The 15,627-nt window shown below is 61.2% G+C and overlaps 1 protein-coding gene across 1 annotated transcript; it reads right to left on the bottom strand.

The window, feature by feature from the left end:
• Window positions 1–3,592: 3,592 nt before the first annotated feature.
• On the bottom strand, window positions 3,593–13,589 carry BCL3 (BCL3 transcription coactivator). Its single transcript, XM_058529531.1, has 9 exons — window positions 13,179–13,589; window positions 11,280–11,433; window positions 7,262–7,370; window positions 5,876–6,080; window positions 5,683–5,771; window positions 5,439–5,516; window positions 4,771–4,938; window positions 4,382–4,499; window positions 3,593–4,210 (listed from the first exon to the last, which is right to left on the bottom strand). Exons 1-9 carry the CDS (start codon window positions 13,432–13,434, stop codon window positions 4,023–4,025), a joined length of 1,365 nt encoding a protein of 454 aa, XP_058385514.1. The 5' UTR covers window positions 13,435–13,589; the 3' UTR covers window positions 3,593–4,022.
• Window positions 13,590–15,627: the final 2,038 nt, after the last annotated feature.

The following is a 15,627-nucleotide window of genomic DNA, read 5'->3' as shown; positions in this document are numbered from 1 at the left end:
AGAGCCCTGGTGTGACAGATACACTTGTGGTCCCTCAGTAATCATCCTCACCTCTTTTATAGCACAACCTCAGAATTTTAGCTGGGTATGTGCTACCCAGATACAACTACATTTTCCAGCTCCCCTTGTGATAGGTGTGGTCACCTGACTAAATTCTAGCCGATAGAATGTGATGTGTAGGACATCTGGGTTGTAGCCTTAAAGGGCAGGGGCATACATTTGACTTTCTTTTTGTCTTCTTCCCAATGGTTGGAATGTGGAAGTGATGGTGGGAGCTGGAGCAGCCATTTTGGACCACATGGTGGAAGTGTGAGGTGAAGGCTGCAGAGCAACAAGGTAGAAGGAGCCTGGGTCTCTGACATTCTCAAGTTACTGTTCTGGCCCTGGGTGTTAACTGGACCTTTACATGAGAGAAAAATAGACCTCCATCTTATTTAAGCCACTATATTTTTTAGTTTTTGTTGCAACAGCAGAATAAAAAGTCTAGCTAATACATACATCCAGGTTAAGACCTCATTATCCCATTTTTCCATCAGGACAAAGAATAGGTCCCATCATCTCGACTTTTTTTTTTTTCTCCTGTCCTCAAAACCAATTCTCAGATGATAAGAACAGCAATTCCCATTTATCGAGTTCTTTCTCGGCACCATGCTCTGTTATAAGCACTGTACACAATTCATTCATGTTTAATTCTCACAACCTGGCAAGGTGGGTGCTATCATTGTGCCCTCATTTTTTTTTTGGTGAGGAAGATTAGCCCTGAGCTAACATCTGTTGCCAATCCTCCTCTTTCTGCTGAGGAAGATTGGCCCTGGGCTAACATCAGTGCCCATCTTCCTCTACTTTATATGTGGGATGCCGCCACAGCATGGTTTGACAAGCAGTGTGTAGATTGGCGCCTGGGGTCCAAACCTGTGAACGCCGGGCAGACAAAGCAGAGGGCGTGAACTTAACCGCTATGCCACTGGGTCGGCCCCAGGGCCTGTGATCTTAATGACATACCCGCCTGTTATCTTATACCCTTTCTGGTAGCACACACGTGTGTACATGCACACACTTAACATAATAGACACAACTGCACACAACTTTCCTGCGAGGTAAGAGGGCTCGGCGATTACGAGCATGGCCTCTGGAGGCGGCAGACCTGGGCGTGTACGGACTTGCTGCTTCTGAGGCTCAGTTTTCTCATCTAGAATACGGGCACCGTCATGGTCAATAAAAGGCTGCTAATATTTACATTTCTGTTCACACCCTCAGGTCACACAGACGCAGCCACAAAGAATCGCAGACCCCCTAACACAAGAGGGAGTAGTGAGGCTCACTCATTCCCCCATCACTTCTCGGGGGTCTGCTCCGTGCCAGGCGGTGTGCTGGCTGCTGTGGGGAGGGCAGCAGCAGCGAGGGGGCCGTGCCCTCCCAGAGCTCACGGTCTGCTGGAGAGACAGCATCGCACGCGGCCTTACACATGTGGCGGGATTTTCACATGGGAAGTTCTCACACACAGCTGCTTGTGGGGCTCAACAGTCACCACCCTCTGTAGAGGGTTGAATAGTGGCCCCCTACAAAGACATGTCCCACCCCAACCCCCGGAACCTGCGGACGTAGCCTTGTTTGGAAAAAGGGTCTTTGCAGGTGTAGTTAAGGTAAGGATCTCGAGATGAGCTCATCCTGGATTATCCGGGGGGGGGGTCCTAAACCCCATGACAGTTGTCCTTATAAGAAAGAGAAGAGGAGAAGAAATGGACACACAAAGGAGAAGGTGTTATAAAGACAGAGGCAGAGATTGGAGTGATGGAGCCACAGCCGAGAGCCACCAGAAGCTGGAAGAGGCAGAGAAGGATTGTCCCCTGGAGCCTTCGGAGGGAGTGTGGCCCTGCCCACGCCTTGATTGTGGACTTCTGGCCTCCAGAACTGGAGAGAATAAATTTCTGCTTTAAGCTGCCCAGTTTGTGGCCGTTTGTGATGGCAGCCCTCGGAAACCAGCATACCCTCCAAATCAGGCAGCTACCGGGACGCCCTGGCCCACAGGCAGGGTCGGAAACACTGGTAGACGGTCACACACACGCACAAAGACACATGGCCATGTAAGTGAGGGGGGCTGGCGAATACAGGTCACCCAGTCAGAGATCACAGGAGTTGCATGCGCGTGGAAGCGTGCCCGTGTGCACACTCACACTCCTAGACCCCCAGCCATTCATGGAACCAACAGCGTCTCCCAGGAAGGCGTTAAGGCAGTTGGCCCCCCCCACACAACACGTTATGGAGTGGTGGCAGCATAAATGATCACAATCGCCAAGACATATGAGCCCCAGAGGCCCAGGGAGGCTCCCACAGATGCAAAAAACAGCGCTTACCATCACTCAGAAACACACAAACACGTGGTCACTCATGAAGGCCAATAGGATGGGACCAAGGCCGCCAGCTGCTCCCGCAGAACACCCTTTCGTCACGGCTGGAGGCAGTGGGCACGGACAGGGGTCCCAGTCCTACCTCGGGGGTTCCAGCTTATCCTTGCTCTGCCCCACTACATCCATTGTCCCTTCCCGATGCTCAGGTCCCTGTGACACATCTCTTTTCCATATTCCTACCTCCTAGTAAAGTTGCTTCTCTGATGGAAGCCTGAGGTGGGCGGAATAAAGGCTCCCACAGACATCCACATCCTGATCCCTGGAATCTGTGAATGTCCCTTTATATGGCAAAAGGGACCTTGCAGATGTGAAGAAGTTAAGCATCTTGAGATGGGGGCATGATGCTGGATTATCCGGGTGGGCCCCATGGAATCTCAGGGTCCTTCTAAGAGGGAGGCGGGGGATCAGAGTAGGAGATGTGCAGACGGAAGAGGTTGGGGTGTTGATACAAGGAAGGGGCCACGAGACAAGGAATGCAGGCAGCTGCTAGAAGCCGGAAAATCCAAGGGAACAGATTCTCCCCCAGAGCTTCCATAAGGGACCAGCCCTGCTGACACCTTGAACTGGGCCCAGTGAAACTGATTTTGGATTTCTGACCTCCAGAACCGTAACAGAATAACATGTGTTGCTTTAAGCCATTGAATTTGTAGGGCTTGGTTACAGTGGCAACAGGAAAGGAATGCAACTCCCTGATTGATACATGAGAGTCAAAACACAGACATTGTATGTCAGGGGGGCCCTGGAGCAGCTGAGTAAAATGTGACAGGCCAAGCGAGGCAGTCACATAGACACAATCACGGTGACTGCAGGTGTCCATGTTAGGAACACTCACAAATGTCACAAACACAGAGACCCAGACACAATCGCAGCCACACATCAGTCCACAGGGAGCCACACACCCCAGAACGCCTCAGAAACACAGACGCCCAGGGTCACTGTGGAATCCAACAGGGTCCCCTGGGGAGATGTCACACACCACGTCATCCCCAGAAACAACGGCGCGGTGACGCAACGGAACATTGACCACCGAACACACAGGAAGTCCCAGGGTCACCCACACGTCATCGTCGGTCTGAGACCCTCAGGTCACTTGTGGAGCCAGCTGGGTATGGAGTACAGGTGTGAGCACACACACACACACTTCCTCTAGACCTCCTCACGAAAGAGGCCCAGCCAAGCCAGGGTATGGTACAAAAATAGTTTATTACAAAAGAAATCCAACCAAAATGCCTAATAATTTACATTGTTATCAGTGCCCAGCTACAGCCCGTCTCTCCCTCCTCATCGGTCGTGGCAGAACGCCGAGGGGAGTGGCTGATCCCTGGTTCCATCAGCTCTGGGAGAGAAGGAAACGGACGTTTGGGGAGAATTCCTGACAGGAGACAGGTGCCTGAGAATAAGAGGAGTAAGTCCTGGGCGGGTGGGGGGGGCCGACATGGGAGCCTATCTGTTCAGAAGAGGGTCTTACGGGGGTGTGTGTGTGCCTCTGTGCAAATCCTGGTCCCGAAATTGGGGGGGGGGGCAGAGTAAGGTCTTCACAGTTTCCAGGAGGGTTGACCCCACAGGGCAGGGAGGTCCCTCCTCACGAGTTCGAGATCTGCCCCCCCATCCCTCTCAGCTGCCTCCTGGAGCTGGGGAGGGCGGCACCGGCCGGCCAGGGGCTCGGAGGACCCCAGCAAAGGGCAGGAAGGCAGGTGGAGATGAGGGGGAAAGGAAGAAATTGGGGGGAGCCATGGGGAATCCTGGGGGCTCCTTGGGGGGAGACTGGGAGGGTGAGGAGGATGGAGATGCAGAGAGAAGACCTGTGGAAGGAAAAAAGAGAAGAGGATGAGGGCGGGGAGGGGCCCGATCCTGGCAGAAGGGGGCGGGGCCCAACTCCGGGGTTCTGAGGGAGGGGCCAGGGGCCAGGGGCGGGGATGGGCTCTGAGGGAAGAGGGGGCTGGGGGGCCGGGGGCTGGGAGCCGGCTTCTCACCATTGGAGCTGAGGCGGCTGCTGCTTTCCGGGGATGTGGTGGCACTCCGGTCGGGCGAGGGTTCCGGCTGTGATGCGGGCGCAGGCCGCGTGGCTTTCCCCCTCAGGATGTCGATGACCTGCAGGAAGAAGGGGGTCACCAGAGGCCCCTCGGGGCCACACCGCCCTCCCTCTCTCCTGCTCATGGGGTCTGTCGGTGAGCACCGCCTCCTTCTCAGCGTGTGAAGATGGGGAAGTCACTTCCTGTCTGTGGGCATCAGTTTCTCCTCCTGTCTAGAACGCACGCATCCCCGGGCTCACCCCTCCCCTCCCCGCACGGGCACAGACACGCGCGCGCACGCCTGCGCCCTTGCACACACAGGCCCCCGCGCGCGCGCACGGCACACTCACCCGGCGGCTGCGCGCCACCATGAGTGGCGTGTCGTTGTGACAGTTCTTGAGGCCGCTGTCGGCGCCGCTGCGGACCAGCGTGCGCACCAGCGGGAGGAGCCCGCGGCCGGACGCCGAGTGCAGCGCCGAGCTGCCCGAGTACATCTGCGCGTTCACGTTGGCGCCGTGCTGCGGGGCGAGAGGCGGGTCAGGGCCGCCACCCCGGGCCGGATGGGGCAAGGTCCGGGGGATGGGGGTGGAGGGGGCAGGAGGGGTGGGGTGATCGAAGGGTGGAAGCTAGAGCCAAGGGCGGGCCAGAGCGGGATTGGGCGGGCGTCGCTGAATCAACCGGCCCTGGACTCCGAGGCCCTGGCCGAAGTAGGGGCAGAGTCAGAGAAGGGGGGGGGGGGTCCAGGGTCGAGTCGGGGCGGAAGAACAGCGCCGGGACAAGGTCCAAGCCGGAAGCAGGATCAGCCAGGCTATCGCGGGGCGGGACCTGGGCCGTTTGGGGGTCGGCGGAGGAATGGGAGAGGGCCTGGGACAAGTTCGAAGCCTGGGGGATAAGTCATAGGGTTGAGAGAAGGGGAGCCAGAGCTGGAAGGCGGGGTCAGCGCCAGGGACAGGGGGGAGAGCCGGTTGGTGCCAGAGGAAAGGGTGGGCGAGAGGCCAGGGGCGGGGGTCGCACCCACCTGGAGCAGCAGCTGCACCATACTGAGACTGTTGTTCTCCACGGCGTGGATGAGCGGGGAGCGGCCGCTCTTAATGTCCTGCGGCAGGAGGGAGGGGCTCTGAGTGTCTCTAAGCTCTGCCAGAACAGCCGGCGGCCCGCATCCCGACCGCTGGGGCCGGCGTCCCAATCCGGCTGGATGCTCCAAGCCCCACCCCGCCCACTCGCCCCCCCGCAGGCCCCGCCCCCGGCCCGCGCGTGCTCACCACCGCGTCGATGTCCGCGCCGCGCTCCAGCAAGAGCAGCACGGCTTCTTGGCACTCGGTGTTCACGGCCACGTGCAGGGCAGTGAGCCCTGAGGGGGAGGGAGCGCAGTCAGACCTGGGCCTGGGGCGCTGCAGCCCCAGAAGGCTCCGGTCCTGCCGGACAGCCCCACCCTGCTCCCGGGCAGATGCTCACCGTCGTAATTGCGGGCCTCCAGGTCCACCGTGCCTGGGGCCGCGCTGTCCAGCAGGGCCCGCAGGCAGGTCGGGCTGCGGTGCTCGCACGCCAGGTGGGCTGCCGTCTGGCCGTGGCGGTCCAGGGCCATGGGGCTGGCACCGGCCATCACCAGGAGCCGGACCACCGACGGCAATGTGGTGATCACGGCCAGGTGGAGGGGTGTCTGTGGAACAGAGACCGTGAAGGACCCGCGCCCTGCCCTGTGGCCCGGTCCTGCGTCCCTCGAAAATTCCAGGTCCTGACCCCCAGCTGCAGTCCAACTCAGGAACCAGGAATTTGGACCGCCTCCTCCCTCAGACTCGAGAGCCCCTCCTGCGCTAGGACCCAGAAGGGGGGAGCCCCTAGCCCCTCCTCCCTCAGACCCAGGAGTCCAGGCCCCCCTCCCCTCCTCCCTCAGACCCAGGAGTCCAGGCCCCAGTCCCCTCCTCCCTCAGACCCAGGAGTCCAGGCCCCAAACCCTCCTCCCTCAGACCCAGGAGTCCAGGCCCCCCTCCCCTCCTCCCTCAGACCCAGGAGTCCAGGCCCCAACCCCTCCTCCCTCAGACCCAGGAATCCAGGCCCCCCTCCCCTCCTCCCTCAGACCCAGGAGTCCAGGCCCCAAACCCTCCTCCCTCAGACCCAGGAGTCCAGGCCCCCCTCCCCTCCTCCCTCAGACCCAGGAGTCCAGGCCCCAACCCCTCCTCCCTCAGACCCAGGAGTCCGGGCCCCCCTCCCCTCCTCCCTCAGACCCAGAGTCGGGGCCCCCAGCCCCTCTTCCCTCAGACCCAGGAGTCCAGACCCCAACCCCTCCTCCCTCAGACCCAGGAGTCCAGGCCCCAGTCCCCTCCTCCCTCAGACCCAGGAGTCCAGGCCCCAAACCCTCCTCCCTCAGACCCAGGAGTCCAGGCCCCCCTCCCCTCCTCCCTCAGACCCAGGAGTCCAGGCCCCAACCCCTCCTCCCTCAGACCCAGGAGTCCGGGCCCCCCTCCCCTCCTCCCTCAGACCCAGGAGTCCGGGCCCCCAGCCCCTCTTCCCTCAGACCCAGGAGTCCAGGCCCCAGTCCCCTCCTCCCTCAGACCCAGGAGTCCAGGCCCCAAACCCTCCTCCCTCAGACCCAGGAGTCCAGGCCCCCCTCCCCTCCTCCCTCAGACCCAGGAGTCCGGGCCCCCCTCCCCTCCTCCCTCAGACCCAGGAGTCCGGGCCCCCCTCCCCTCCTCCCTCAGACCCAGGAGTCCGGGCCCCCAGCCCCTCTTCCCTCAGACCCAGGAGTCCAGACCCCAACCCCTCCTCCCTCAGACCCAGGAGTCGGGCCCCAGCCCCTCCTCCCACAGATCCAGGAGTCCGGCCCCCAGGCCGCAGCCTCACCTGCCGTAGGTTGTTGTAGATGTCCAGCTCCCGGCCCCCGTGCTGGAAGAGGTTGACGAGCCGATGCACAGCTGGCAGATTGGCCTGCACCACGGCGATGTGGAGTGGCCTGGGGGTGGGGGTAACAGCATTAGGGGCTGGTCACCTCTCACCCACTCTCTTAGCAGCACTGACTCTAGTATGTGCCAGATACTTTGGAAGGATCTCCAGGATCCAACCACTTCTCCCCACCCCCACTCCTTCCATCCTGATCCAGCTACCATCATCTCCCTCCTCGACTGTCCCCTCTTCACTGGCCCCCTGCCTCCACCGGTGCCCTACAGTCTGTGCGCCAGAAGGACCCTTCAAGGCCCAAGTCCTCCCCGTGGCCCATAGGCCCTAGGGGACCTTGCCTCCCCCTCTTCCATCTCTTTTGACCTCACCTCTGGTCACTTTCCTCCCTCTACTCTAGCCACCGGCCTCCTTGCTGTTCCTCCTAGGGCCTTTGCACTGGCTGTTTCCTCTGCCTGGAACAGCCTTCCCCCATATGGCTTCGGGGCTCGCTCCCCTCATTCCAGCTCTGTGAAAGTGGCACGGCACTCCCCTCCCCCTCCCCTGCTTTATTTTCCTCCACATCATCACCTGACCTACAGTTGACTTGCTTCCTGTCTGAATCTCCCCTGCCAGAACCTCAGGGCGTCTTGTCTGCCTGGTCACTGCCCAGTGTCTGGCCAGAGCTGCTGCTGAGTGGGCACTCCGCAAATATACGCTGAATAAACGACACCACCTGCATGACCCCCAGCCATCCTTGAAGCGGGTGGCCACATTCCCACCCCTCTCTGGGCCAGATTCTCATCTGTGGAGTGAGTGGGCATGAACTAGATGCCCTCAAGGTGTCCATCCGCTGTGACTACATCACATTCAGCCTCCAACCCCAGAGCCTCATGGGCTGGGTACCTACATGGAGGAAGTTTTGCCTAAAAGGGAGGTGTGCTAAACTGGAAGGGGGGTCATTGTTCTGGACAACGCAGATCCCCGCTTCCAGACTGAAGGACTCATTCCCCCAGCTTCTGGGAACGCTGCGAGCTCTCAGCTCTCTCTGGGAATTACCCTCCGCTGAAAAAAGCTGCTTGTCCAGGTCAGTCACCTCCAGTGACTGGTGAGTGCTGGCATCAGAGGCCCAGCCTTCTGGCCCCAACCCTGAAGGCCACTCCAACTTCAGTGTTCTCTGTGCGACAGCTGAGGTCCTGGTGGACGCCACCCAGCACCCCAACTTCTCCCTCTGCCTGGTCCTGCTTCCTCCGTCCCCACAGGCATTGATCCCAAAGCACTCTGCGGTAAACTTGCCGCCTGCTGCCCCGGAGCCCCCAACCTGGAGGAACCATTTAGAGATGAGGGCCATGTGGCATGACTGTGCCGGGTCAGGGGACCTTACCACTGAGCACAAGGCTGACTGCATGGACGCAGGCTGCACAACCTTTCCTTCCAGTCCATTTACGACGGCAAACATTCGCACTCACCCGTCTGCTCCCTAACCCAGGCCTTGCTAAGGCAGGGTCTCCCAATCCTGGAATGTGCATCAGAATGCACATTTTAAACCAGCTCCCTGGTGCTTCGGATAGAAGCAGAGAAATCCTGCAGCCCAGGGGGCTTTGGGGGCTTTGCAGGCCAGGGTTGCAAACTGGGTGGCAATCCTGGCTAGCTGTGTGCGCTAGGGCAAAGCCACGCGGCCCTTGGGAGCCTGGGTTTTCTCCTCTGCAAAACAGAGCGCACAGTAACGCCCACCTCCCCGGGGGAGGTTATGCAGGCGAAACGCTGAATCCGGACCCTGATCCGTGAAAATCAAATTTAAAAAGAAAATGTTGGGGGAGGGGCAGGATCTGGGCCAGGGGCCCCTGGGAAGCGCTCCCTTCCTTCTCTGCGTCTCCCAGGACGCCCGGCCTGGGTCCCTCTCTCAGGGAGAGCGGGGTTAAGCGAGGGCAAAGGGAGCGATGATTTCAGAGAAACCGTCCAGGCCTGAGTTCCCATAAACGCGCGGGCCGCAGGGGGTGGGGCGGGGCTGGAGGAAGTGGGGACGGGAGGGGCGGCCCAGCCCTCGGACTTCCAGTAACAGGTCTGCTGGGCGGGGCTCCGCTTCCTGCTCCCGGGGGAGGGAAGCCTGTCCCGCCGGGGATCTACCCCGGCCACCCCCGGCACCCCAACTTCCATCCTCCAGTGGGGCGGGGGAGGAGGGAGCCCAGCTCCAAAAGACCTAGCTTCCCTGGGGGTCCTCCAGCCCGGGGGCTCTTCTGGAACTCCAGGGATCAGATTCCAGCTGGCTCCCTCTCCCGCATATCCCGGCATCCACCCCCAAGATCTCTCGGTACCCTGGAATAGTGTCCTAACTCTTTGAGGATAGCGACTTCTCCAGTCTCGCTAAGTTCTAGATCGCCAAGCTGCCCTGCACCCTGTTCCTGATTCCCTGGGGGGGGGGGGGTCAAGGAAGACAGTACCCCAGCCTCTGCGCTCTGGGACTCAGAACATGTCCCCCTTTCTCTTGGAGACCCCGATTTCCAGCTCCCCAGTGCCTGACTCCTTGGAGGTCCAGATGCCCTGCGATTCTTGCTCCCCTGAGTCTCTAGAAGTCCAGCCTCCCACCCAAGCTTTGCCGCGCTGGGGACTTAGCGTGTCCCCCTCCCCCGCCCCCAGGCTGCGCCAGCTGCCCATTCCGGTAAAGTCTCGGCCCCCAGCGGAAGGGGTTAAGGTTAGAGGGAGCGCCAGGAGGGGGAGGCTGCGAGTGAGTGACGGGTGCTGACGTGGGGGAGGCCGAGCAGCTGGGCTGCGGTCAAGTTCTGCGGGAAGGGATTTCCCCCACAGGCAGCTGAGGCAGAAGTGTTTGCTTTGGGGGAGAAGGGGGAGAGGGGGGAGCGCGGGGGAGGGCGGGTGGGGCGCGGGGCTGGAGGCTGGTGTGCCAGGTCGCCTTCTGCACCCTGCTTTCACAGGCTGCAAACAGCTCACCCCTGGGGGCAGAGACAAACGAAATCGATTTCACAGATGACCCGGGAGGGACACAGAGGGGGAGGGAACTCGCTTGATCGAGCCCTTTATGTGTCTCAGGCACTTTCTCCGGCTTGGGCTCACACTGGCGGCCCATAACCACGCGGGGAACCTCTGTTCGAACACCACCCACCCCCATGTATTGAGCACCCACTCTGTTCTATGCACCATACGTATGTACATTATTGCACTGAATCCTCATTGTGCTGGGTGCTACCCTGAGCCTTGATTTCCAGATAGGGAAACTGAGGCTTAGGGATGTGAAGTCACCCAGTGGGCCGGTGGTGGAGGCCTCCCTTGTCCTGCAGACATAGGCCTGTTCATCCCATCCCTACCTATGGTTCCCAGTCCCCAATTCCCAGATAGGCACTTTATAGAAATCATCTCATTTCTGCCTCACAGAGACCCTCGCACACATGTGGTTCCTGTTTTTACAGGGGGAAACTGAGGCAGAGAGGGATGAGAAAGTAGCCAGCTGAGAAACTATTTCTATTTCTATTTCTAGACTAGAAAACACCAAAGCGGATCTCATGTAATAAGGATGAGTATTGTTTTGTTCTGGGCAATTATTTTTTCAAGTTTATATGTGTGTATATGCACTGGGTTTAATATAAAGTAGCAATAATAATATTAATTAATACTTATTGAGCACTTAGAATCTACCGGGCTCAGGCTAGGAGCTTAACATTATAACTCATATGATCAATCAGTCAATGAAATGTCTTTCTCATTTGGGGATTGTGATAAAATATGTGAAGCCCCCTGCCCTGAAAACAGTCCTAGGAGGTACGTGCTCTCAGGGGCCCCGTGTTTCAGAAGCGGAAACTGAGGCTCAGAGAGGGAAAGGGCCTTGCTTCAAGTCACACAGCAGGTGGTGGAGACAAGATTCTAACTGGGGTGGAGGGAACTCGACAGCCCAAGCTGAGTGCCCCTGTGTGGCGGTGGGTGAGGTGGGTGGAGGACTGGCTTCCCCACCCCCCATCAGCGGGGGACTGTTACTCACGTGTCTCCGTCCTCATCTGCACGGGTTGCCATGGCGATGTCAGCCGACAGGGGATGTTCCATGGGGCACACCATGGGGTACAGGGGCGTAGGCAGGTTCAGCAGAGGAAAGGGGGAGCCCATGGTCGGGGTGGGGTACAGGGGCAGTATAGGTCCTGGGCAGAGAAAGAACGTGAGTGAGGCCAAGCCCGCAGACCCTCAGCCCAGCCCCGACCTGTGGGCCTTCACCCCTGCTGGTGTCACCTGCACTTTTTCCAGGTCACTTTTGCATCTCCTACTGGGTCCTCAAGGCCCAGAACAATCTCCCCTTCCACGTCCCTCCTCTGGGCTCCAGCAGCTTCCCCCCAACCCTGTCCCCCAGCCCTCGTCACTCTCATTGTGACTTATCTTTTCATGTGTCTGACCCCCACCTCCTACTAGGCAGAGACCCCCATCATCACCCAGCAGGGGGACCCCAGGGCCTGTTTGCTGAGTGAATTTGTGGCTCAGAGAGGTAAGAATGGATGAAGCACTGGGTATAGGGCGTGGGGTGCATGCGTAGAGAGTTTGGGGTGAAGGGTGGGTGAGGAGGTGAGCAGGGGTGCCAGGAGCCTGTTCAGATCAAAGTGTTGGACAGGACCATGGCAACCGTCAAATCTGTATGGGCGCATCACACAGATGGGAAAACTGAGGCCTGGCTTCTCACCCAGGGAATGGGAGAGAGAGGAGGCCGCCTGATGCACAGCTCGAGGCTATCCAACTGCTCTGCGCTGATGGAGTGGAAGGTGCAGAAACTGGGCAAAGGTCTGCAGGCACTGGGCGGGCTCTCTGCAGCCTTGGGGGTCACTCGGGGATGGTGAGGTACGCACAGCTGTGGAAGGGGATGCCCCTTCCTCGAGATCACAGATGGAGTCAGGATGGGGAGAATGGCGTTTGGCCTTCTCTGTCATCTCCCGATCCTTGGGGACCCCCCATTCCTGAACCCCCAAGTTTCCAGGTCTCTGTATCGGCCTTCTGCCCAGCGACCCCTGAATCCTTCATCCTGGCCTAAATCCTTGAGTCCCAGAATACCCCAGTCCTGCCCCCCATTCCCAGAATCCTCAGTCCCCAAACCCCCTCGGGCCACCTGACTTTTTGATCTCAGATGAGACCTTGTCCCCTTGTGACCACACATAACCGGATCTCTGTCCCACTGGATCTCTGTCCCACTGGATCTCTGTCCCACTGGATCTCTGTCCCACTGGCTCCTCAAGACTGCCAGTACCTGGGTCTGTTTCCTTCAATCCCGTGATGCCTGGATATTGGGGTGCTCAGAACTCCAGCTCTGTTCTAATTCCCACTGTTCTCTGATATCTTGGTTCCTGAGATCTTCACACCCTGGGGTCCCTATTAGCTGTCTCCTTAGAACCCCCATCTCTGTTCCCCTGACCCCCTCTGACCCCACATATCTGGATAGCAAGAACCCCAGTTTCTTGGGCCCAAGTACCAACTTCGTATAACCCTAGATATATGGGTTCTTAAGAGCTTATAATTCCGTGTTCCTGGGACCACAGGACCTGCTCCCTTGATTCTCTGAGATCCCAGATCTGTACTGCAGGGCACTGTACCCTGGGTCCCCACGTCTGTGGCATTCAGACCCTGGGCTCTGTCCCCAGGGCCCCCTAACACCCACTGCCTAGGACCCTCATATTTGCAGTCCCAAAACACTGCTCCCCGGTGCTCCCATATCTGTGTCCTGGGACCTCAGGCTCTGCCCCCAGCTCCCCAGCAACTCCATATGTGTGTCCTTGGGACCCTGGATTCTGTGCCCCTGTCCCTCAGCTCCATGGGACCCATATGTGTGTCTGAGCTCTGCCCCGCGCTCTGTGACCCTGTGCCCCGTCTGGCTCCCACCCGGCCCTGACCCGCGGGAGCCACTCACCAGGGTAGTAAACCGCCTCAGGCCGGGCCAGGCCGTGGGGGGGCGCGGGGACCGCCGGCATGTCGGAGCCGCCGCGCAGGGGATCCGGGGGGACGAGCGGGCCCGTGGCGGCGCGGGGGGCGGCGGGCTCAGGGGAGGGCGCGCGGAGCGGGCGCTTGCGGAGCGGCAGCGCGGCGCCCGGGGGGCCGGCGGCCTTGGGCCGGGTGCGCAGGTCTACGGGCCCCTCGTCCATGGCCCCTGCGGGGCATCGGGGCATGGGGCCGCCGGGGACGGCGGCCGAGCGGGCGGCCGGAGCGCGGCTCGGCTCGGCGGCACGGGAGGGTGGTTGCGCCGGGCGCCGGGACTTCCCCTGCCGCCGGCTGAACTGAAGGGACTTTTGTCGGCCGGGGCGGTGCCGGCCGCCCGCCTCCCCGCCCCCGGCCCCCCCGGGGCCACCCGTCCGCCCCAGGGGTTTCCTGGACCCGCCGCCGCTCCGCCGCCCCGCGCTGCCTCCGCCGTGCGCCCCGCCCGCGCCGCGCCCCGCGCCCGCCCCTCCCGCCCCGCGCGCCCAGGGCGCCCGGCCTCTGCGGGGGGCGGGGGCGGGGTGGGAAGGAGGCGGGGTCGGGGGTGGGGGTCCCACCCCTGCGGTGCGGCCTGTCTCCGTCGCCGTCTCCGTGTGTGTCTTTCTGTCTCTCTACCGCTGCGCCTCTAACTCCGTCTCTGACCCTCCTGTCCCGATAGGTGTCTCTCCGAGCCTCTGTCTCTGTGTCTCTGTTCTCCCACTGTCTCTATTGTCTCTGTGTCTCTCCCCATCTCTCTGTCTCGAGTGCTGTCTGCCTCGCAGCCTCTGCCCCAGGGAGGCACTTCCATGAGGCCCCGGGGTCGCTGGGACGCGGGGTCGAGTCCCGACTCCCACTTCCTGGCCGGGTGACCTTGGCAGGGCACTTCCCTTCTCTGAGCCGCTTCCTCCAGTGCGAGGGCGAGGAGTGCCCTGGGAGGCGCCCTGGCACCATTCCTCTGCCTGCCCTGCCCCCACCTCTGCCTCTCCATGTGCCTCCCCGGCCGCGGCCTGAACTTCGCTGGGGTGGGGGGCGATGGCGAGTGCGCAGAGGAGCCCTGAGTGTGTCTCCCCGCGTGGGGTCCCTGCACCCGGCCCGAGCACCGGGCACCGGGTGGGTGCTCTGGGAATCCTGGACGCACGGAGAGAAAGAGACGTGGCGACACAGCCACACAGATCGTGAGACACCAAGCAAAAGAGAGACAGAGAGATAGCAAGAGACGCAAAGACGCAAGATCAGAACCGGAGCGACCCAAGTCCGGGCCTGGGGGGCGCAGTGATGCTCCCCCTCCCTTCCCCCTCCCATCCCCCTCCCATCGCGGGCAGGGTTGGTGGGTGGGGAACAGGCCGGGCGGGTTGGGGGCATGACTCAGAGGCAGGCTGGAGCCAGGGGGTGGATGGAGGGGCGGAGGCTGGCCTGCTCCCGGCCCCTCCCCTCGCGCCCTTCTCCCCGCCCCGGGGAGGGGCCTGGCGCGCGGGGCTTTCCCGGATTTCCCTGGAGGCGGGGCCGTCGCCGGGGTTGAGCCCCGGTCACTGAGTTACGGGAGGCGGAGGGGGAGGCTTTGGGGACCTCGGGGGACAGGGAATGGGGGCTGCACCCCGGGTCTGTGCAGGCGGCACGCAGGGGCTCCCTGGTTCTCTCTCTGTGTCGCCCCCTGTCTCTGCGACTCTGTCCCTCCATCCCTGGCCTCCCTCTGGAGGGCTCCGGCCCCGCCCCCGTCTCTTTGTCTCCCGCTCTCTGTCTCTGTCCCTGTCTCCCTGGCACCGTTGAGACCCTGAAAGTGGGTGTGAGAGCCAGGTCCCCAGGAAGGGACTTTGTCCTGGCTTCGGGCCCCACCCCAGTGGATCGTTAACCCGGCACGTGAGGAGCAGCCACGGGCAGAGAAAGGCCTCACCCCTTCTCCGGCTCTCCTGTCTGCCTCTCTCCCCCGCAGCCCCCGTAATGGGGGAGCACCCGGGGCAAGACCTGGGTTCAAATCCCGCCCGCACCCCTTGCTCCCTGTGGACCTCAGGCGGGTCCTCTCTGTCTGGGGACTCAGTTTGTTCTTCTGGCAAATGTGGCTGATGTCAACCCCCTCGTCCCAGGGCTGTGGAGAAGAGGTGAAGGAATCCAGTGGGAGTCCGGGTGCTGCTGTCGCCCCACCCAGCCTCACCGCTGGGGATTCTGACCACAGGAGGGGGGGCTGTAGAGCACCCCGCAGCACAGAGAGGGAAGCTGAGCCTCAGGGGGCTTGTCGGGCGGTGGCCCTGGGAGGTGAAGTTGGAAGGACACCCAAGGTCCCCCCTCTCCCATCTCCCTGTGGCAGGTGGAGCAATGGCCCTGGGCCTGGGCAGGACTGGGGAGGGGGTGTCTGCGCTTGGCCCAGGGGGCTCAGAAAGGCTGAGAGAGGGGGCGCTGGCGGCTGGGAGTCC

This window comes from Diceros bicornis, chromosome 34, assembly GCF_020826845.1.
Source record: "Diceros bicornis minor isolate mBicDic1 chromosome 34, mDicBic1.mat.cur, whole genome shotgun sequence".
Taxonomy (NCBI): Eukaryota; Metazoa; Chordata; class Mammalia; order Perissodactyla; family Rhinocerotidae; genus Diceros; species Diceros bicornis.
This window is presented reverse-complemented; position numbering and strand designations above follow the sequence as displayed.